Source organism: Hyperolius riggenbachi, chromosome 3 (genome assembly GCF_040937935.1).
Source record: "Hyperolius riggenbachi isolate aHypRig1 chromosome 3, aHypRig1.pri, whole genome shotgun sequence".
NCBI lineage: Eukaryota > Metazoa > Chordata > Amphibia > Anura > Hyperoliidae > Hyperolius > Hyperolius riggenbachi.
Genome location: NC_090648.1, coordinates 449,061,403 through 449,086,136, shown reverse-complemented (window position 1 = coordinate 449,086,136; position 24,734 = coordinate 449,061,403). Strand labels below are relative to the sequence as shown.

At 37.6% G+C, this 24,734-nt stretch overlaps 1 protein-coding gene across 5 annotated transcripts in view; it reads right to left on the bottom strand.

Annotated features, from left to right (window-relative positions):
* Positions 1 to 229: 229 nt before the first annotated feature.
* The window catches only part of LOC137564229 (gamma-aminobutyric acid receptor subunit gamma-2), a 217,733-nt gene continuing 193,228 nt past the window's right edge, over positions 230 to 24,734 (bottom strand). For 4 of the 5 annotated variants that reach the window (XM_068277824.1, XM_068277828.1, XM_068277826.1 and 1 more), the window contains 4 exons: positions 22,755 to 22,907; positions 18,300 to 18,505; positions 13,773 to 13,796; positions 230 to 7,320 (listed from right to left, as the gene is read on the bottom strand). In XM_068277824.1, coding sequence (XP_068133925.1) covers positions 7,045 to 7,320; positions 13,773 to 13,796; positions 18,300 to 18,505; positions 22,755 to 22,907 — 659 coding nt within the window. In that variant the 3' untranslated portion in view covers positions 230 to 7,044. The remainder of the gene's footprint in view (positions 7,321 to 13,772; positions 13,797 to 18,299; positions 18,506 to 22,754; positions 22,908 to 24,734) is intronic. The other variant, XM_068277825.1, reaches the window with a different exon arrangement.

Genomic DNA, 24,734 nt, shown 5'->3' with positions numbered 1-24,734 from the left:
TACACCGACAAAAACATTTACAGGTATACGTTTGCTTTCTTGATCTTTTTTTTTTTATAAAAATGAGAGTCATAACCACCTCGATGCTGATATTTTCTTGAACACTGACATAATGTTTATTTACAGAAGGAAAAAAAGGTTCGGGACAAAAATATCTTTTATGGGAATGAAGAACTAAAGTTTTTACATTGCACGTGCTCTCTGATCTTTTGATCAATTTATCTTGTCAAAAAAATCAGAGAAATTGTATTGGTACAAGTTTTTTTCAAGGCATTATGCCTTGCACAAGCGTTACGCTCTGCAAAAGGCAAGCAAAGCTTCAGATGATTCCCGAAATAATTATACATTATAACATATTTCTAACAGTAGTAGGCATCCCTGCAACTTGACATTTAGCAATCCCAGGTACAAGGCAGTGAGTCCATGTACAAAAAGTCCATCAAACTTCACGTTGGTTTTGAGCATCATGCTGAAAAGGAAGTTCCATATTACATCACCGAACAATTCTCATTTAGAATCCCCAGTATAGTATACCCTGCTATAATGATGAGATGTCATCTAGTGATATGATATGATTTTAGCAAGGTGTGAATGAATATATATAGCCTTAGTGCACTTTGGTGAAAATGAAGCATTAGTAATAAGATGGCCTACAGAAAAAAAGCAACATCTTCTCCAACACGTCTGGTTGGAAATGCATGAGGAAGTTAGTTAGTTCTCCAAAACTAACTTAAATGCTACAGGTTCATGCAGACAATATTTAAGTCAATTAAACGCAACTCTGCCAAAAAGACTTTCATAGGGTTGTACCCTTCCAGTCTTCCCCAACTGATCTGGATGTTTTTGTATACTATATAAGGTGCCAGCACTATATAAATACAGGTAATACATGAACAACAATAATAACCATCGTATTCCTGGAAGATCAAGACGAGATAACAATTTGTCGCTAAGAATGGCATTCTACAGATATTTAGTAAAAGTCAACTTTATCTGAACGTTTTAAGAATCCTAGAATACATTTCCCCACTAATCCAAAGGATTTCCTAGGTAAAAAAAAAAGGTCTACAGTTGAAAACAGGGACCAGGACTGTGTTAACTTTGGAGGATCAATCGGACACCCTGGATTAAAGACAACAAAAATAATCCAGGAGATACACATTGAACAGACATGTGCATTGCTGCTCTTCACAATCTACATTTTCTTTAGTAAACCATCCCAACAAAGGAATCCTAAATGAATTAGTAAGCAGCTGATTTATTTTTCTCATCTAACTAAAATAGAGCTAATGAAATGCCGCTAAATGTTGAATTTTGCCTTTGATATATGAGCACTAGTAGCTGTAATTCTATCAGGCAATTTTCTAGGACTCTGTTTCCAGGAATCTGTCAGTACAGGGTAAATTAAACATGCAAACAGCCTATTAAACACTACATTAATACAAAGTACACTTTGTATCAGGGTAGTAGAGCATGAAACATAGAAAATGCTACTAAATACAGTAGGATTTGTGAACAGACTGTAGAGTGCTTTCCTAAGAATATGCAAGTAGGCGATGCCTCCATGGTTAATCCATTATATAAAAACAGAAAGGTGACTTAAATGGGATTTCCATAATTTTACTAAAACAAACAAACAAACAAAAAAACAACAAAAAAAACCCCCTACTGACTCCAGTTCACTGTTCCTAGTCCAGAAGTACTGCCCACTGAAGTGAACCTCCGGACTAAAAATCTACTCAGCAGAACTGAAAAGGCTTGGTGTTTATTTAACAGTTTCACAGCATCAGAACTTTGTTTTTCTTACCAAAGCATCAGTTTTAGCTGCATTTTTAGCTAAGCTCCACCCATCAAAGGAAACTGACCGGGCTTTTTTCCCCTGATGCTGTGCAAAGCATGATGGCATTTTCTATGTTATTCACGTTGCCTAGCAACTGGGAGAGGTGATCAGCACACAGGACAGTTGGAACTGTGTCTCATGCTCCGTCACCTCCTTTCAACCAAAAAGATGGCTGCCCTCGTGAAATTAAACATTTGCCTGTTCTTTTAAAACAGGGGGGTGGGTAAGAGATTATATTACCTATCTATTTCAATTAACATAACTAATGTAACTTAATGACAGTATGTTTGGTTTGTTTAGACTTAAGTTCCTCTTTAAGCACAATTTAATGAATTTAAGTCCTTCAGTGTCAAATATATTAAGTTCACATGGAAAGTGATTATATCTAATATCTCCTGAACCAACCATTAAACCGCTGGTTGCTTCTAGAAGACAATGAACTGCTATAGCAGCAACACTGCCAGTATATTAGCAATGAGTTTAAAAGACTATATGCAGATCTACATTTTACAGGCATGTCTCCATAGCAACACAGGACTCTACACAACTATCTTATTCTTTGAATCTTGTTTGTGCGGTAACATTTAATTACTTTCTCTTGTTGTGCTACACACCCAAAAGAAGAAGTATATTTGTGAACAGCAGAAATTTCATTTAAGGAATACCATTTCCAGATAAATGTATTTATACCCATGAATGCAATGACTGGGTCTGTTTTACATTAGATTTTGTCTGAAGTTGTGATTATTTTGGGTCATAGAAAGAAATTCTGCAAGCTAAGGCTATCTATAGCCTAGGTTCTCAGCGTATGGCATGTGTACCCCTATGGTACTTCTGATGGGTCCAGGGGCTATTTGGGCTTGATGTAGTTAATTAATTATAGACATTTTTGAGTTTTCAAAAATGAAAAAAATCGAAAAAAGTCTACACAAACAAAAACACTAAATTCCTATTTTAGCTCTTTAAATGTCATAGTAAACTCATAGAATTTGTTTAGAAACAATGTTAAGGGGTATGTGAGATAATTTTTACCATACCAAGGGGTACTTGGCGAGCACAGGCACTCAAAAGGAGTACATACCAAAAAAATGTGGAGTAACACAGATCTACAGCACAAAATGTTTGCTTTTATGTTCAAGCAACACATTATTTTGTAACTCTGAAGATCTACAGCTATAAAAACAAACCTGGGAACTTTTGTTAAATGTAAGTAATCAGCATAAATAAGTAGGAGTAGTCATTGATTAAAAATAAACATAAACATGAATAAGTGCCAAAACTAAAATTAATATTTAGTATTAGATATCTGCAAAACTTGGCACATCTTTCCCCTCCACACCAAAATCCTTACATTTTGCAAATTAACAAAAATGACAAAAGAACAATAATAGTTAAAAAAAAATCATGCATATAATTCTTAATGGCAATAAATACTGTAATGTGAACACTGAAGCAAACTAGCTACATGTTGTAAAAAGCCTGCATTGGTGTTTAGTGCATCTAATGCACACGAGCCTGTGACTGTTCAGACATTTACAACATCCCTCCCATTATATTTTAATTGTATGGCTGAAATGTTGGCACTGTATATGCTTCTGAAATGTAAAAAATGTATTAATTTAATGAAAAGATGTACAGTATATATTAGTATATATTACTGGCAGATATCAAAGTGGTTTTTCTACTAAAATTTAGTTATTAGGTGCATGCCCACTATGCTATATCAAAAAAGTATCCTTACCTCTTCTACCACTTGTAGAGGGGAAAAACACAGGGGCAATGGGAGCCCAATCTGGTGCAGTATCATTGAGTAAGAGATGTTACACAATGCACAAAGTGGAGTAATACTCACAAAAATGGGATTCTAAGCAGGCAACCACTTATATAGACATGTGGAGAAGAACCGTCCCCACTTGGCCTTGAACCCCAATCCTGGTTGCAACTCCCAAAAATAAAATCTGAACTCCAAGTGGGATAAAAACATCCAAGACAAACCACAAGAGGTGCCCAAAAAAGGTTAAGATGTTTTAAATCAATTAAAGGCGCTCAGAGCTCCAACTCACTACAAACCTTGCACTTTGTATAGGCTTGATGAAGTGGCTCCTAGCCGTGAAACGGGTTGTCATTTTGTTGGGGAGAATAAAAGTCTGAAGACTTACGTTCAGTGAATCATTGATGGTAAGCTCACATTTACCTTCCTTTAATTCATTTAAATCATCCTAACCTTTGTTTGGGTGCCTTTTGTAACATCTTCTACCACTTGCCAGTGATGTACCATCCTGTGTATCTCTTTTGGATCTTCTGGATGTATAAGAAGTACAGTTATAATGTCATTGTGCAAAGCCGACTCTATGCACAAATGGTTATTTATGTTGATCCAGCCCTTGGCAATGGCCTTCAGACACATGCTCTCCCCAGTTAGCATCCCAGAGAGGAGAGCAGTGCTCACCATGGACCATAACACACTGGAGGGCATTGGGAAAGTAGACTGGTGCCTAGGGACTTTTTCTCAAAGGATGGAATATCACTTTAAATACTAGAGATATGTTACATACCAATATTTCTTTCATAGCTGACCACTCCTTCTCTGGCATTCACTGGCACACTGTACAATATTTGGCAAAACATATATAGATTGCAATAGACGTATTCAGTGAGTGAATAAATGTATATGAACCTGGGCAGCTGAGTTGTCCTATAAAAAAGTATCTACCCATCATTTTTTATCGTATTTAAAAAAAAACGTGTATTTTTATTTTAAATCTAGTAACATATATGTTTACCTTCTTATAGCTATATGTTTCATATCAATTATTTGTTCTTGTTTGCACTGCATTACTAGTATTTCTGATGATATGCATATTGAAACTTTCCCAAAATGTTCTTAGCACAAACAACATAGACTTGTGCTGAGCTTACGCAGACTATCACTTCATATAAAGCTTGCAAAGATAAAAGGTTTTTTTGACCAAAATATATAAATTATATTCTCATGAAGACCTGTGATTACATTTTGAAGTCCAAACTTAGTATACCTTAAAGGGATTCTGTAGTGGATACCTGTAATCTAAACAAGAGTCAAAGCAGCAAAGTTTACAGCTATTATACCTCAGCAATATTGCCATTATTAATAGCAGAGTTTTGAGGAGCGTGATGAATCCTGAAGGTGGACTCAAATCTGAAAACAGACAGGAGCTCCTGGTGTCTCACCCCATGTCATGTGACTGCTTCCTGGCTAGCAGGGGCATAACTACAGGGGGCAGCCCCTGTGACTGCAGGGAGCCCAGGGCTGTAAGGGGACCACAACTACTACGCCACTCCCTCCATTACAGTGATCCATCCTTTAAATCAGGTGTTTTCATGGCTACACTTGTTATGGATGTAAAGATTATGATGTCCACACTTGTTTTATGACTTGCTTTATTGCAAGAAAGTTGTATGGTAGGTCTTTTGCATCAGTAAGACCAGCTAAATTCTGCATCCTAGTCGGGTTTTGGAGAGCTGTTGCGTACCTATGAAACAGCCATTGGGAGATTTGGGCACAGGATAAAGCTGATAAATGGCTAACCCTGCTCCTGCACAAGTCCCGGAGGCCTTCATTACTATTTCCATCCCATGCTGCCATGGATAGTGGGGGAAAGATGTAATTCAGCTTCCAGCTATTGCTGGTGGCCGAATTACAGTGTTTTTGTAGAAATTTGTGCTCCATCTTTTAATGGCGCCCAAATTACTCACTGAGCACTGCTATAGCTGTAATTCCTATTATAGCCTACAGTGGCGCCGGCTGTGCCCAAATCTCTTGCGCTGTTTTTACAGCGCTTGAGCTCTGTTGGTACCAACATTCAGCACTGCTAAAGAGCGTTATCACCAGCTATATTTACAGAGATCTACTACAGGATTACTTTAATGTATTTTCTTTCAAATTTTTACTTTTCATTTTTAAAGACGCCAGGGAGTTTAAACATGTTTTACATTTAAATCTATGTCTGGGAATAAAGTAGTTAACTATCTAATGGAGTTTCCAGCACATACAGTGCTTGTAAATAATCTGCCTTCTCGCATGTAAACAAAAATTCCCATTCTGGATAGACTTTAGAATTTTGTAAACATTTCTTCATATTCGCATAAAAGACTTGACTGTTTAGCACTTGCCAAAAGACATTTTACAATTTTAAATCGACATAAGTCTCTAAATCTTCATAGTAAATACAACTGTTGCCAGTAAAGTTTACATGCTATAAATAGGTCTCTAAACTCTTATAAATGGTTTAATATTATAAGCAAAATATTTGCTGAAATAGATTTTTTTTTTACAAAATTAAACTGTCTTCCTTTCAACAGCCTACTGTGGTGCCAAATCTGACACCCCAATAGTTACTCACTTAAAATTAATAAAAAATAAATCTATACTTAATAACAGCAGTAGCAAAAATTAAGATTCTGCAACTTGGCTTTCCCCTTTGGCAGGTGGTTCAATACTGAAAGACTAGGGTTTAAGAAAAGCAGATTGCTTTTCCTTGATATCCTTAAGGCATATGTAAAGGTACCCAGGGAAAGTGCAGTAAGAATCAGTTTTCATGCACGAAAACAAAGATATGTATGCTGAGCAGGTAATGTGAATTCATACAATTACTTACCTTAAATATATCACAAGTAGACATAAAGGATAAAAATAACAACATTGTATGGTAGTACAATACTGTGTGTTGGCTCCGATAGACGCATGCATTGACTTATGCATTTAAAGGGATAAGTAAATAAAATATTTACATCATTGTACATGTGCTTTTTAACTGATAAGAAGTCTAGTATGAGTTTCCAGTTAAATTTCAGATAAGTGTCACTATTACATCTAGAAGTGAAATGCAATGAGACATTTACATAGCAAGTTTATTAAATGGCAGGGCACCATTAAACATTTCCATATAAGCTTTTGTTCTGCTTAGCCTCACTGCAAATTGTTATCAATGCCTATAATGTGGATACAAGTTTAAAAAATGATCCAGCTCAGCTGTAAAGGTCATCCACCATATCGGGTATCATGAGTGACACTAACCCGTGGCACTCCATAAATTGAAAGAACAGATACAATTTTGCATTGGATCAGTACACAAACCATATTACTCCATAAATGAAATGATTTATGTTTTATAAGGCCTGTGTTGCGTGCGTGTTTCCATCATTGGATATTCCTGTATTTATTCTTAAAGGTAAAGGTAGGATACCCAATAGACCAAATTGAACAAGCAGAAAGCAGTTGGGAAGAAAATTCGTGAGTAAGAGTCAATTTTCGCAACGCGAATGTGTATCCTTCCATGTCGCCAAGCACCAGTTCGACAATCCTCAAAGCAGCAGAAGAAACTGGCACAATCTTTTCCATCGAGACACTCATACCCATATTCTTCATCTCTTTCTTGAAGGTTTGTGGCATTATTCATTTGAATGGTAGCCGATCGTGGGCGAATATCAATAGTCGGAGCCTGTTGTTATATTAGCAAAAAACAAAAAGAAACAATCAAATGAATACACTACATTGTTTAGCAATAGTAAAATTAGCTATGTTTTCAAATATTCTAATTCAATTGGATCTATTTTATACCTAAATTAAATAGCTAAAGACATACAAAAATATGAATTTTGTGAAAACACATATAGACTTTTTATGTTAAAAGTTTATCACATAGAAACATCAAAATCTAGGTTATATTACAACCCTGCTGTATTCAATTCAATAAAATATTTGTATTCCTTTACAAATGATTTCAATAGTAATGCAGTTGATGCTCAGTTCCATAAATTAGGTAGTGCTGTAGAATAAGGGCATAAAAGAGTGAACTTGAGCAGTAAAAATACAAATCATTCTCTAGACCAGAATAGAACTTAGGCCAGATTCAATTACAACAAATGTGAGTTTCAAGGGCTATTATAGGCTAATGCATGAAAATATATTTCAAGTTGAGACAAAGTACCTGATCCAATTCACTTTTTCTCCTAAGTTTTCTCCTAGAGGATATTTGCATAACGTATCAATAAAATGCACTGTAAGCCTCCAGCAAGCAAGAAAATAGTCAGAATATTTTTGACAGTATTTTTTCACCTACTTTTTTGATTTTTTGAAGAGCAGAGTGCTGAAACGTTATTTTAAACAGAAGATGAAAAATTATCTTCTAGGAGAAAAACAAGGAGAAAGAGTGGATTGAATCGGCCCAAAGTGTCATGAGAAAACTCCTAGGCAAAAACAAGCTTGCTTGCGAAAATTAAATATCTATTATATTATTCCCACATCTGTTTTTTTCCTTACCATAGTGACTTTAGATGTGGAAAGCAATTTTTAAAGTAAAAAATGAGGGCAGATGTGCGCAATTTTTTTTTACCTGGTCTACATTCCTTTATTCTATTTTTCTTTTGCATTTCATTAATGATAACAATAAAAAATTAGCATGTTTCCAAGCCCTACATAACCCCTAATGCCCAATGCAGGCTAATATTGAGCAGTCAGGGTGAGTCTCCATGACATAATTATATGAACTCACATGATCCTTGACATGGGTTTGCAAAGCACCTTTTCTCCATGTCATGGCCATACTTAAAAGAAGCAGTGAAAATATTAAATGCAATTACAAAAACTGACATAGAGGGAGGAAAGCAGTAGGTGATACGTGATGCTTGGGGCAGAAGAAAAGCTTGCAAAAGCAATACAAACCACCCATAAGTTTGCTTGAAAACCACAACCTAACACTCAAGCCACATGTATTATCAAGCTTATCGTGATAACATGCCAGGTGAATTAGAATTTGCCCAAGCACTGTAAGCATTACATTGCTAATTGCATCAACCTCCGAAGAGGTTGCAATAAGTGCCAAACATTTTACCCACACCAAATAATCTTGTTTCCCTTGTAATTGAATTGGCCCTTAGAGTCAGAATAAAAAGAACAGGAAAGCTGCATAACATAATAACACTTATTAAGCAATATGCAGAATTAAGAACGGGGAAAGGAAGCTATTTTCTCTTTGAATATTCTAAATTGAGTAAAGTAATTAAAAAAATAAGATCTTGAACACGATTGAGGGCTTGAAGTGAGCATGGCTTCAGTTCTCTATCTTTCATGGTACAGCACCTTTGGGATATACCTGTTTACAGTAGTTCAAAATCTTATTGTAGTGTAGGAAATGAAATGCTGTCACATGAAAATCGCAATAAGTGATTAATGTATTTAATATTCTCAAAACTTGTCATGTATTCACACCAGAACCGCTAAGTTCTGTTCTAACACATTAAGCTGACTCAAATTAAAGAGAACACCTAATGAACACTATCGGACTACAGGACCACTATACAGTACATGTATGTGTATAAAGATGTACGTGTGTCCCAGATAAAAATGCACTATACCTTCCTTTTTCCCTATGTTGCTGTCTGCAAGAACAGTGTGCAAACCATTAGGGAGGCTGGTCAGCTCCCTTCTAGGAAGTGCTTTTGTAAAGAATAAAAGAAATGCAGAGAATCCCCTAAGAGGAGAGGAAATGGACCAGTCCATACCTACTGCATATGACAGCGATGTACCCCTCAATAATATAGTACATTTTACTCTTGTAGAAATGTGCTCCTCATACATATGCATACACATGTATTTTACATTTTTCTCGATAGTGGTCCTTTAAGTCAGTGTTGATATTTGAGGGGGATACTGTTTCAGTGGTACAGATTTATCGAAACGGGGACAAATAAAACTAGTTCAAGTAGTGTAGCAGACAATCAAGCTTCAGCTTGAGTTTATGCTCCATTCTTTCTGTACCACTAAATCAATGAAGAAATTATCCTTCTTATAAATCACCAATGAAACATGTAATCAAAAAAGGTAATTTTAATTAAATACCAAAATATATATTTAAAGGATACCAGAGCTCAAAAGTTTTGGATTAACTCCTCTCTGCCCCCCTTGTTTTACCTAACAGCCCCCCGGGATCCTCTTCTAGGTTGCCGGAGTTGGGCTTTACTACACAGCTGCTGGCCGGGCAGTACGTGTCCTACAGCATGCGCCCATGGTGTCACATGATGTCACTGTGTCATGCGCGCGAAGTCACCCGGCCACGGACATGCGCTGTAGGACGTGTGCAGCCCAGCCAGCACCTATGCAGTAAAGCCTGACCCCGGCGACTGGAAGAGGATCCCAGGGTCAGTTAGGTAAGATAAGGGTGGCAGAAAGGAGAACGGAGAAGCGGTGGGCATCAAGACAGGTGATATGCCTGTTCTCCCGTTCCGCCAAAACTTTTGAGCTTTGGTATCCTTTAAACTAAATGCACGTTTGGAGATCTTTCTGCATTTTTGTGAACGTCTCCTTAAAATTATTTTCCTCAAAGTAGCTAGCTAACTATAAAACTCTCGTCGAGTTATCTTCTAATGAAACTAGTCATTTTTTTATTCACTGACTGTATATTACTAGTTCCATAATAGTGAAACTTTATTTCTTCAAAATCATACTAAGTGACTGTGCTTCCTAAAAATTACTATGCAGTCTGACTATCTGTCAAAGAAAGTTTTCATTTCCAGAAGCTGAATTAAGTTCTTGCTTTGCGTGTGAAAGATGCCCTCTACATAGACCATATACATGGGAATCTTTTTTTTTTTTTTTTAGGAATAATTTGAAAAGTTCTACCAAGCACAAAACAGAGGTTTTAGAAAGATATACGTATGTAATGAATAAAATACATATCATGTTCCGAAGTGTTAAATCTGAAAGCATCAAATGCTTTATTGGTGAATAGTTTGAGATCAGTCTTAAAACAAAATAGCACATGTGTACAGTGCTTATAAAAACTGTTACCAAAAAGTGCACCATTAATATAAGATTTTCAAAACATCATTTTTTAAAATATCATTGATTATGTTTACAAAAAAATGTAATTTAAGAAAAATTATTTTCCTGTAGATATTTAGATTTTCTAGTTTAGTAAAAACTGCTGTTATTTACCGGACAACATTTTGAAACATTGCAACTTTTGTAGATTGAAAAATTTGCTGCATCTTTTATTTGTGTTGTTTTTATTTCTTTATAATCACACTACAGCTTATTTCTTCATTTTTTTTGCTTGAGAACTACCAAAATATTAGCAATATAACAATTAGATATTTTTTTTCATCCCTACCATTAATATGTGAGTTTGCCAAACTTTCTACTTATAGTAGTAGAATGTTCAGCAAAAAATGTATAAAGATAATGGGTGTAATTTTTCAAGGTTATGTTCTTGCTAAGTGATCTAGTAATCTTAGTATAACTTGAATTTGAAGCAGGACTACTGTACATTGATTTTCTATCTGGTAACGAGCGTGCATAAAAAATATATGTGTATACTTACAATGTGTATACTTACTTACTAACTTTACAAACAAGATTATTCATATCAAATGAATCCGCATGGCCTTAAAAGACCCTTTACAGCTTATTTAGCTCATAAGAGAAAGAAATAGGGATGCTAACATTTTCGCATTTCCGATTGGAAATCTGCATTTTCAAGGGGAATTTGGAAATCGGAAAAACAAAATCAGAAAAAGAAAATCGGAATTCCGCGGGAATCCAATTTACCACAACATGGTCATTTTAGTCCAATCACATAACTTGGAAGCACTGGACAATCAGAGAGCACAGAATTTTACAGAAAAAAATTAATTTCAGACCAATCACAAAACTGATTTTCTATTTTTCTGATCTTCATTTTCTGCTGTCCTGATTTCTGTTTTTTTTTTTTTTTTGCATTCTCTGAATAAAATACTCCTTGAATATCAAAGATCAGAAAATTAAAAATTGGAAATACAGAAAATCACCGGAATCAGAAATACTGTATATACTTGAATACAAGTCAACTTCATAAATGTCGACTCCAGTATTCAACCCTCTTAAGATGGAGGTTTTTTTTATTGACTCAAGTATAAGTCTACCGAGCAAAGTTAATGACTGTACCTGCGGCTCAAGAGGGCTTAATAATTGCACTGCATACAGTATTGCAGCCATTAATCCCTCCTGTCCCTTAAGTGCAGCAATACCTCCTCCAGGCCCCCAAGTGCTGCAATTATTCACTTCCTTTTATGCAGCCCAGCATTTTTTCCCTGCCCCTTTCCTTGTTAATTGTTGTGGCCAGTATTTTCTAGACTTATACTCGAGTATATACAGTATGCATTTCCGATCATTGCTAAAAATAAGTGAACATGAAATTTCTACTCCCTCAGAAAAAAAAAACTTTTAATCTTAAATTTTTACATTTTTTTATATAAATAGTAAGCTACATCCAAGACTTTGTGACCCAGCTACCGCTTTGTTTGCCCATATTATTGCCCATTCACAAATAAAGAGATCCAGGATCGAGCAAGCATCATTTTTTGCAACTGAAAGGCATTGAACACTGCAATCAGCATGACCTTGGCTTTAACGTATTACAAGTTTGTCACTGAATTCTGCAGATGATTAATAGTTAAATATAGTAAGCATTATGTTTTTTTCCCCCCAATAAAAAATAAACAGCTTTCTTAATTCACCCTTCAAAGCATGGTCAACTCAGTGCTAAAAGCATGCACACGTAATGTGAATATTTACACAAAGTTTCAATAATCTAATTTCATTTACTCTGCATTACTAATGCAAGCAAGAATATAAACAATAATATCTAAAACATCAATTAGCTATAGCCATTTTCAAAGTCTTGTTTCTACAGTTCTACGAAGTGATACTGGCAAAGTATGGGCGAATGCATTTTTTGCATGTATGCTCCATATAATTTAATTTTTCATAATTTTAATAAACTGACATAAAAGAGATGACTGTATTATTGACAGTTAGATCTGAATATTCCAGAATGCTCATATTAAGTTTTTTTTTTCAAAAGCAATCATTGAAATTAATCCTTAAGGTACCACTTTACTTTGATGTTCCCAATTCGCCCATACAGATTATGACATTAAAGAAAACTTGTAACGACATAAAGTTCCCCTGGGGGGTACTCACCTTGGTAGTGGGAAGCCTCTGGATCCTATCGAGACTTCCCCGTCCTACTGTGTTCCACGGCGGTCTCGCTCTGGCCCTCCGAATGGTGAGGATGTAAATATTTACTAGCATAGGCACAGTATTGTCTCTCCGCTCGGAGATAGGCAGAAATAGCCGATCACTGTCGGGCCGTTCTACTGCGCAGGCTCAAGTCTCTGCGTAGTAGAGTGGACCCGATGGAGATCGGCTATTTTCTCCTATCTCTGTGTTGAGAGCCACAATAGCGCCCCCCCCTGCTGGAGCCAGGGAAGGTAAATATAGCACGCATTGTCAGGCTTGTTAAGCGTGGCTTGCAGGAGACTTCGGGGGAGCCAGCCTTGGATTGACTGCAGCTACAGCGGAGGGGGAAGCCTCATTGGGACCCTGAGGCTTCCCCCTACCGAGGTGAGTACCCCCAGGGGAACTTTTTCTCGTTACAGGTTCTCTTTAAGACATTAGAAAACATGAAGGTAATGTACAAGGTGTATTGAAGCCCCAGTGATATTTAGCTATCATCTGCAATTATGTCACAGATATGAATAGTTTTAACAATAATATTCAACCTATGGCAAAATTAAGCAAATGATAGACGTATGGCATACCGTTTTACATCATTCATTGAAAGGCATACTTGTGCGGAGCAATGAAATGGGGGTGAGATAAATTTTGTGTTCTTATAGCAAATAACAGATGAACAATACCATTGAATAAGATTTCTACTCAACAGTGAAATTGTGTAAATGCTGCTGAATCAACTTTTGTGACCTTTTTTTTTATTATTGTTTAATAAATATACATTTATTTCATACTGGGTTTGCTTATACAATTACGAAACAAAAGCCAGTCTTAAATTAGGCTTTGACAGTTCAATTCAGCAGTCACATGCAGTGAATTTCCATTCCAGAAACATTATACCTTGAAGGAAAACATCCAGAGAAGCTTTTGTTGTATAGATAAGGAAGGAAAATCAGAATTTGAGTAAAAATAAAAATAAGAAAAGATAAAAAAAAAAAAAAACCTGTAACATGTTATAAACACATCAAAAAATGTGAAAACAATATAACTAAAATACCAATTAGATGAAAATGCGTGCTTAAAATATGTCAAGGAAAGCTTATAATACTCTTACAGTTTGAAATGCATAAAGCAATTAAAAAAATTCCAAGAAAATACATTTTTTTACACAAAAAATTCACGTAATGGTGCTGTGGGTGAAACTATGAACTAGCAGGCTTGCAAATGCTCAATAGTTCTGTAATAATAATTGTTTCTTAAAGTGGCCACTAACGGTCCAATTTCTATCAAAAAATCGTTTGAGCGATCAGAAATTCTGATCATCAGATTGGTTATAAATAGTTTGTTAATGGGTACAATCGATTACGAACGATTATAAAAATAGTGGTCCGATTGGATTTTCGTCAAACCAAAATTTGGATTTTCTTGTTGGTTGTGATGGATAGGAAGCAAAGATTGGTTCGTTGATGGTGTAGTGAACAATTTTTCTTCCGAATTTCTGATCACTCGAATGATTTTTCGCTAGAAATTGGACAGAGTGGCCACCGTTAGGAAAATCTGGAAGAAATTTCTATAACTATTTGCTAATGGAGGCTACTTATCTTATGTCTATAAGTGGTATAGTTTAAGGGCCATTATACAAGGACATTAAAATTATCCTGTAGTTTAAATGAAAATGTAGCAAATATATATATATATATATATATATATATATTCTGCTATTCCTATAGTTATTCATGTAACAGCATGTAACATTCTGTGGGGGGCATTTATCAAGAGTGTCTGAGACAAAATATTGGTAGGTTTTTAGAAATCCATGCAGAACTGTCTCAGGCATCTGAAGAAATCATTAGATGCATGCAGATCCTTCTAAAACTGTTGTAAAATAGGAAGAGCTAGGAAGGTCTCTCAGACAGTGCAGTGTGTGAAGGGAATTGCTGTTGCTAAGGTAACTAATACATCTGCTGTATTGATAGCAGCAGGCTCTGAGAAGGAATTCAGCAGGGGGAGGAGCAGCTCACAAATCATGTCTAGCCTGCACTCTGCAATCATGTCTAGCCTGCAGTTCTACATCTGTACTTCTTAATCTGCGCCAGTTTAGGGATGGATTTGCACTTTTCTTAACTGTAGTGCAGCTCTAGAAATTCATGCTAAACTGCCACTATAACCTAGGATTTAAGAATGTTCTAATTATTATGCAGAACTGTTCTCCCTGCTGGTTAGAACAGATTAAGAATAAAAAAAAACTGTTGGTAATGTGTTGATAAATCTCCCCCTCTGTTAAATATCCGACAGCTCCTTGTGTTTCACTGATGAGGGGAAGCAGCCATTTTTTTTTCTGCACACACCTGCTGACCTGTTAGTTATTGCACTGGAATGCTGTATGTCTCAACAAGTGAAAGAGCACTAAAAAAAGACAGAACCCAGCCCAATAAACAACCCTGCTGACAGCTGTCAAGCTTTCAGGTATTTAAAAGAAATATTTTTTTTTTATTCTTTTACACAAGGTAGATTCAGAATTGTATTCTGATGCTGTCACATAAATAACTTAATTGCAGCTTGCTGGCTCTTAAAAAATAATAATTAACTGCTAATACTGGATCCATCATAATTTTCCTTATGAGTTTGCTTCTATTTTCCAAACCTCTGCAAGTCCCTATTTTTATCAACATTTTTAGATTTGGGATATGCAAATGTGCCCCCTCCGTAACCTCTCATCACATCCAGAGGTCTTCCAAAGTCACGAAGATCAGAAGTGCACAAAGCAGTTTGTGGTAAAATACTTAACTTTTTTTTTTTTTTTAAATTTGTTAAGACATGTTAAAGTACCATTTTTGAAAACTGTGATGGCTGATTAGAATTGTAACCACCTAAGAACCATGGGCATAAGCACCCCTAAAGACCAGGCCATTTTTAACAATATAGGCCCCTGCAGCTTTAAGGCCTCGCTGCATGGACGAACAACTTAGCACACAAGTTATTCCTCCCCTTTTCTGCCCACCAACACAGCTTTCTGTTGGTGGGCAATGATCTCTCCCAGGATGTTTATTTATTTTTTTATAAATATTTATGTGTATTTTATTATACATTTCCTTATTTATTTATTTTTAAACACCCTCCCTCCCCAAGCCAGCCAATGACGGTGATCGGCTGTCATAGGTTTCAGCCTATGAGAGCCGATCGCTCTCCTGTCTCCCAGGGGGACAGCCATGTCACACGGCTGTCCCCAGTACAGCGCTGCCATAGATCGTAGCACTGTACCTAGTAAATAGGTGTTGGTTTCGCCACCTAACAGTCTGCTATCGGCGATCGCTGCTGGGAGACTGATGATGGAGCAGAGCTCCGTCATCCAAGCGGGGATGCACAATCTCCTGCATATCCTCTCCCTAGTACTTTAGGGCGATTTGCATTAGGCGGTCCAGGGGCTGCGCCACGGCCACACCCAACGGTGTGATGCGGTCCTAGAGAGGTTAATATTTATAATATGTGAAAATTTTTCCTAATGTATCCAAGTTAGGAGAGCCAAAATAGATCAGGATCAATGTCTATAAAATAAAATCCTCCATCATGCAATTTTTAAATGTTTTTATGTCTTATATGCAGTTGCATTCTGGCAATAGTTTTACCATATTTCTAGCAATAAAGAAATGCACCGCTATATTGTTCTTCAAACTATCTCTAATTTTCTAGTTTAACTAAATACTTATCATGAACCTATCATAAGTGAAATATGTGGGCGGTTATACTAAGCCACTCCTGATTTGCTATTTCTCTTTCTTACAGGACCACTTTCATTTCAAACTAAATTTAACTAAAATTTAAAATGCATGTGTACACATAGATTTATTTATAGTGCATTGTACTCTGAGACAAATGTGCATCTTATATGTATGTATACATTTTACATTATAGTGGCCCTGTAAATACTTTGCCAGTAACTTGAAATACATACGAGCTTCAACCACTTGAGGAGGACCACAGTGTTAAACCCCCCTAAAGACCATTTTTCTGTTAATAGGCCACTGCAGGTTTAAGGCCTTGCTAAAGAGCCGCACAACTCAATCCCCCCCCTCCCCTTTTCTCCTGAACAACAGAGTTCTCTGTTGGTGGGGTCTGATCGTTCCCACAATGTTTATTTTTTGTTTTATAAATATTTTTGTTACTTTTTTAAATAAATGTACCTATTTATTTATTTTTTTCTGAAATCCCTCCTACCATAGGCTTCAGCCTATGAGAGCCGATCCCTCTCCTGTGTCCCCAGTATATCGCTGCCTTAGATCGCAGCGCTGTACAGCCTAATTATACTGCGGTTTTGCCATTTAACAGTCTCCGAGCGGCGATCGCCACTGGGAGACTGAAGGCTTTCAAGAGGAGATGCGCACGCATCGGCGCATGCAATCTCCTGCTAGCCCCATAGAAGGCCGTTCACGCCAATTCGCGTGAAGTGGTCCTGGGGCTGCCACCGCATTCATGCCAATTGGCGTGGAGCCATCGGCTAGTGTTTAAAACTTCTGTCTCTGCATTTGGGATTTGACTAGTACTTACATCATCATTCATGTCTGCTTTGTAATGCTGTATATCATTTATATTTCATGACATACGTAAATATATCCTTATCTAGCGTTCAATAAAATAATTAATTATTTAGGAAAGAAAAGTTTTGCCTTCAAATTTCTGCAAGGTATTTTTTCCATTTACAATACCTGTTGGAAAGTCTAGAATTGCTATTGAAATGTTTTATTAGAACACTCATATTTGTCCCCTGCCCCCTCCCCCCCCCCCCCCGCATACAATCATCTATTTATACCCATAACCCAACTATTTGCACTACTTTACAATACATTTTCAATATCCTAAAATGAAGTAACAGAAATTAAGTAAATAGTCATGCATGTAATAAAAAAAACAAGTATACTACAATATGCTTTTCATCTGCAAAATAAATGTTTTCTGCAGTACATTTCATCCAATCAGCAATACCTAATGACATAAACGCTTTTGTGAAATTTATGTTGTAAATCCAATTAATTAGGGGAGAACACTCAACCAACCATCTTCATTTCTAATCAGTGGTTTATTTAGAGGTAGGACCAAATACCAGGTAAGAAAATATTAATTAGTAAAGTAAATAAAAGCATTAAAACAATCAAAAAATTTTAAATATTCTGTGTCCTCTGTATTGATAAAAATTGCAATCATATTGACTGTGTTAGTTAATAGTTCTACATTTTGAGATATAATATCAAATGAGCATTTTCACTGTAAACACACATTGTATTAATGCCAGATTGATCTGTGATCAATAGAAACAAAAAAGTCCTTAAAATTATTTTTGTTGGCAGATGGTATTTTTTGTAAATGTCATACATACAGCAATCTGAGCAAACAACCAGGAGAATACTTATAACAATTTTCTGATCTACTTACAGGGTTTTTCTTCTTCTTTTCTTTGTCCTTGCTTGGCTTCCGGTTGCTGACGAAGTAGTGTAGGGTGCCGTATTCCACCAGGGCAGAGAATACAAAGATGAAGCATACTGAGACAAAAAGGTCCATCGCTGTCACGTAGGAAACCTTTGGTAGGGATTTCCGAGCAATGGTACTTAGAGTAGTCATGGTGAGGACAGTTGTAATACCTATGGGCAAAACAATATGGTGAGTAAGCAGTTGCTAGTTTATATTAAGTTTGCAAAGTACTGATGGTGGCTTGAACTGTCTAAAGAAAAAACATAAATGGGCTCTAATGAATTATACAGGTTGTTATTAACTAATTTCGGACCAAGCCAATTGAAATCTATGCCCTGTTTTGGTGGGCTCCTGGCTGGCAGGGCATAGATTTCAATTAGCCACTGCTGAGCGCATTCACCGTTTCCGTTGCTCTCTGCCGATCGCGCCGCTCAAACCCGACATCCTTGCCGCAGCTCACTGGCTCTGCCTGTCTCTAAGACAGCAGAGCCCTGTGAGCGGGTCAGGAGCCGATTTAATTGGCTCCTGGCCCTGTCTTTCAATGTAAGCCACTCTCATTGGCTTACATTGAAAGACAGGGTCAGAAGCCAATGAAAGCGGCTCCTGACCGGCTCACAGGAACTCTGCCGTCAAAGAGATGGCAGAGTGGGTGGCCCAGGTTCCCAACGTGCGGCGTGTATGGCGATTGCTGTGGTAAATGCGGCGATTCGTCAGTATTCATCGGGTTTCCGCTGTTCTAGTATCAGCGGTCTCTGGTCCTTAAGAGGGCAGAGAATGCTGGTACTTAAGTGGTTAGCTAATGCATTTCTGTACTAAAACAAAATTGTAGATCAAATGTTTTATTCTAGGAGATAATTTTTCATCTTCAATTTAAAATAACTTTTCAGCACTTTACAATTGAAAAAGTACCAAAAAGTAGGTGAAAAGGTACTATCATTTTTTTCTTGTTTCCTGGTGGTTTACAGACATTTTATTGATGAATGATGAACCAAGAGAAAGAGTATATTAGATTGGGCCCATACAAAATTATCTCCTAGAAGAAAAGTTAAGGCTAGGTTCACAAAAGGGTGTTGCATTGTGATGCGACAAAGTCGTAACACAACATTACAATGCAACAAAAAAGTGGTAACGCACATTAATGCTGTGTTACTGTCACATTAAGTAGGTACAGTGAAGCACAAAGGCAATGAAAAGTAAGCTTTCTTGTACCTGGTAACCGGTGTGTTTCGAGGTAATGCACTGCAGCAGTAATTACCATAATGCAACATGTTACAATGTGACGCTAACGTTGCACTGTGAATGTGGCATAGACTTCCTATTGCAGTGCGGTTTATAACGTAGCACCACAACATCTTACTATGAACCTAGCCTAAGAGAAAATGGGCCTGATCCAATTCACATTTAAGTTTTCTCCTAGGGGATATTTTCATATTATAATAAAATGCCTTTCAAGCCACCACAAAGCAAAAAAAGGAATAATTTTGGAAGTACTTTTTCACCTACTTTTCGCTTAATTGCAGAGTGCAAAAATGATTTTAAACAGAGGAAGGAAAAATATGTTCTATGAGAAAACTTAGGAGAAAAAGTGAATTGGATCCGGCCCAAAGTAAATTGAAGAAGGGCTATAATCTTACTATTTCATTTACATGCTTTATCATTGTTTTAATAATTAACTGATATAAGTGAATTACTTAATCAGGTTTTCAAATCAGACAGAACTGAATACAGTTAAGGTGGCCATACACTGGTCGATTTGCCATCAGATTCCACCAATAGATAGATCCCTCTCTGATGGAATCTGATCAGAGAGGGATCGTATGGCCACCTTTACTGCAAACAGATTGTGAATCGATTTCAGCCTGAAACCGATCACAATCTGTGGAGCTGTCGCTGCTGCTGCCCCCCCCCCCCCTTGCATACATTACCTGTTCCGGCCGGCGCGAGTCCCCGATGTCTTCTTCTCCGCTCCGCTCCGGCTACTGAACTTCCTGTCCGGGGGGAAGTTTAAACAGTAGAGGGCGCTCTACTGTTTAAACTTCCTGCCGGGGCAGGAAGTTCTGTGTAGCTGCAGGAATGGTCTGGAGCCCGAAGCGGAGAAGAAGACCAGGGTACTCGCGGCGGCCAGAACAGGTAATGTATACCCACTGTATTGTGTCGGTCGTCGGGCATTCGAACGCCGCTAACGACGCACTCCCAACCCGCCAGCGAAAAATCTTCCGCACGGATGGGTCGACGGGAATCGACAGGAACGATCGATTTCAGACGGAAATCGATCATTCTGTCAGCGGTGTGCGCGGCGATTTCACAGCCATTTCGATCACTGTGATCGAAACGGCTGTATATCGGCGGGAAAATCATTAGGTGTACGGGCCCCTTTAGTCGTATTCAATTGTATTGTTTTTGTAAATTTCAACTGTATTTATTTTTGTGCATTTTGTTCCTTAAGATGTTAGCCTAGCACAACATGAGCTGTTGTCTTCAGACCTGTCAACAAACATGGAAGCTTCCTGCCATACTAATGCCACACCATCAGAGCCGGGACAAGGTCCTCCAGCACCCAAGGCTGAGAAACCAAAGTGCGCCCCTCCATCCCTCCCACCCCAGCTGTCACACACTGATTGCTATTAGACTAAGAGGCGCCACAGGGCCCACAACCTCCCCAACACCTTAATATCTAGTTATCTGGCTTGCAGTCACTGCCATGTATCCCCTTTTCTTATTTCTTTCTGCTTCAAACACAATTAGGAATGACAGCTGAATGAATTCTGCGCCCCCTCCTACACTGCGCCCTGAGGCTGGAGCCTCTCCAGCCTATGCCTCGGCCCGGCCCTGCACACCATAAACATCTCAGTATCCTAAAGGTGCTTTTAGATATGATGCCCAGAAAGGAATTATATCAATTATATCTCTTCCCGAGAAGAATCCTTTGACATTTAAATTATGGGACTTTCTATAAGCGCCTGGGAGACGTAATTTGCAGTAAGCTATTTATGATATAAAATTGTATTTATAAGACTGTGGTTATCATTTATGATATACAAAACATGCCTTGTGTGCATAGTCACCCTGTCATTTTTTCCTCTGTATATCTGTGATAAAATGTGTGGTTATAGCAGATCTTGGGTGGGACAGGAGAAGGTTTTTCCGCTGTGGGGCGAGCAATCATCTGCAATGTCCAGTTTTAGAGTGTACCTCTTAAAGGATACCCGAAGTGACATGTGACATGATGATATAAACATGGATATGTACAGTGCCTAGCACACAAATACCTATGCTGTGTTCCTTTTTTCTTTCTCTGCCTGAAAGAGTTACATATCAGGTATGTAAGTGGCTGACTCAGTCCTGACTCAGACAGAAAGTGACTACAGTGTGACCCTCACCAATAAGAAATTCCCCTTTTTATATCTTTCTTGCTCTCAGAAGCCATTTTCTGCTAGGAAAGTGTTTTATAGTTTGAATTTCTTATTAGTGAGGGTCACACTGTAGTCACACTCCTGTCCTCAGAGTCTCTGCATCCCTCAGGTGAGAATGCCATTTGTTAACATGATGACAGGCTGCCAGTGTATGGCTGCCAGTGTATGGATTCCCTGGGAGGTGAGTGAAAATGCCCGCTGCGCGCTATGCTCTGCACAGTCCTGCCGGTGGCTACCACGAGTCACGCTTGGGGTTACCACTTACTTTTTCTCTTAAAACTTCTCCAAGGTGATATTTTCACATCGTATCAATAAAATGCCTTAAGCCACCAATAAGCAGGAAAAAATAGTCAGAATACTTTTGACAGTAATTTTTCACCTACTTTTTGGTACTTTTTCACATGCAGAAAGCTGAAAAGTTATTTAAAATTATCTCCAGGGAGAAAACTTAGGTGAAAAAGTGAATTCCATATGGCTCAATGAGTTCTATTTTACATCAAATAGATTAAAAATTTATAAAAATGTCATTAATTGTTTCTTCATAGCCAGGACTCTTGTCTATGTTTACAAAAATAAAAAAATAAAGCTTTTAGAATTATTTTAAATCGGACTAAGGTAATATTTTTAGTTATGTATTTATAAGAATTTTGATATAAGTTTAATTTAGTTATTCCTAGATGATATAGTATGAAGTGATTGTTACCATAACACTCTTAGGACATGATATTGATAATATGTTCATATGAGCATTAGACATGGAAGTTACTAAGCCTTAATGGCTTAATAAAAATGCATTTCATAGGGAAAAAAACATTATTTATTGTAATGTGCCTTATAGTTAATGTTCTAGCAACATATTGGGAATTTACATGTAAATGTACTGAAATAACAGTAAAGTGACAAACTTAAACAATATATGTAGTGCACAAAATACTCATCTAATATCAGCCTGAAACTACATAGCCAACAACCCAAGTGCATTTCCTATGGTTGCTCTGTTACTTACCCAAAGATGTTCTCGCTGGAACAGAATCCTTGTTTATCCAAAATGAAACCCAAGATAGGACAACAATAAGGGTGCAGGGAATGTAGGTCTGTATAGTAAAATAACCCATCCTTCTGGACAGGTCAAAGTACACAGTCATAACTACATAATCTCCTATAAAGGAAAAGAGAAAAGAAGAAAGGGGATGAAACATTGTTATCTATCAAACATTTAAAGGAAATCTAAAGTGTAAAAAAAAAAAAAATCAGTTTAACTTACCTGGGGCTTCTTGCAGCCCTCTGGAATCATCCTTTGCCCACGTCGCCCACCCAAGTTCCTCCAACCTGCAACAGCGACCCTCACAAAGCTGGCTGGCCACGTGACTCCTCACTGTGCTCCCAATGCCCGGAGTGTTCTGCGCATGCACAGTATGTGGATATTGCTTCTGTACATGTACAGAGTGCTCCCAGCAGTGGGAGTGTGATCAGGGTGTACATGGCTCAAGGCCGTACATGCACAGTAACCGCCAACTGGCGGCAACCGGCTAGTTTTGCAGCGGTCGCCTCTACTTGATGGTGGGACTCGGAACGGCGACGTGGGTACAGGCTGCAAGAAGCTCCAGTTAAGTTAAACTACTTTTTTTTTTTTTTAGCTTTAGTAACATTGAAGATCATAACACATTATATTGGTATAAAAAAAATGAAAAACAGAGCTTAAGTTATGCAAATAGATAAATATCAAAATTTATTAAATGTCAATCCTTTTGTACTAGCAAGTGTCCACACCTACAATCCTCATTCAGACCAGGGTTTTCTTCTCTTGACAAATCTGTCCTTGTAGATAGAGGTGAGGTGGCACAGGCATCTCTGTTGCAGTTTTAACTCATAGCTGACATCAGCTCCATATGGGGCAATAGTCAAAAGAGGGATCCGCACACAGACTTCAGGAACAAATTGTGTTTATTGTTCCTTATGCACACATGTGAGACATCCACAGTCGTCTACACCGACGATCGTTTCGGGGGCCAAGCCGGTTCCCATTTGTCAAGGTATGAGCAGACTTTGCCTTGACAAAGGGGACCGAAATGGCCCCAAAATGATTGTCGGTGTAGACAACTGTGGATATCTTACATGTGTGCATAAGTGCTTTGTGTCCCCAGGGAGAAAAGCGCTATATAAATATTATTATTATTATTATAGGGAACAATAAACATGATTTGTTCCTGAAGTCTGTGTGCGGATCCCTCTTTTGACTATTGGACTGTTTGCTGCAACAGGTATCCAGCACCAGCCAAGCTCACAAATTGGTGTGTGGTTTTGTCAATTGAAAGCTCTATATTGCGAACATTTCTACAAGTAACAGCGCATGTCTGAACTAACACATCATGTGCTATTCACTCGCAGAGATATTCTCTACACAGAGCTGAAGTCAGCTGTAAGTAAAAACTGCAACAGAGGTGCCTGTGTGAAGTGCTGCCAGCACAGACAGATAGGATTCTGTGCGATCCCCAGAGGCTCTGCACAGCACATGGGGACAGTAGAACTGCTGAGTTAAACCATCCTCAGTGCTACAGTCTGAGAGGCAAGGTTACTGAGGGATAGCAAACATGTATGTTAACTAAGCAGTTTAGCCTCCCCTGGGAGAAGTGTGACATGCCACAGGAGCACCACAAAGCCAGAGCCCATCACTGATAAAAAAAAAATTCTGTTAAGACAAGAATATAAATAATTAACATTCCAATGTGGTTTATACAATTTTGTAAAATGTACTTATTATGCCAGTAACTTCATTTAAATTGTAATTATCTTGCAATAGTGCCCCTTTAGTTATGTTTTGATCTATACAAAAATGCTTCTGTTTTAAACTTGCCTGGATTTCACCTTTAAAGAGGAGCTGTCTGCCATACTATCTCCGAAAAAAACACCAATATAAGTAGATAAATACTTGCTCTACTTACATAACATATGTATTGCACTGTCCACGTTTTGATTTTAGTGATTG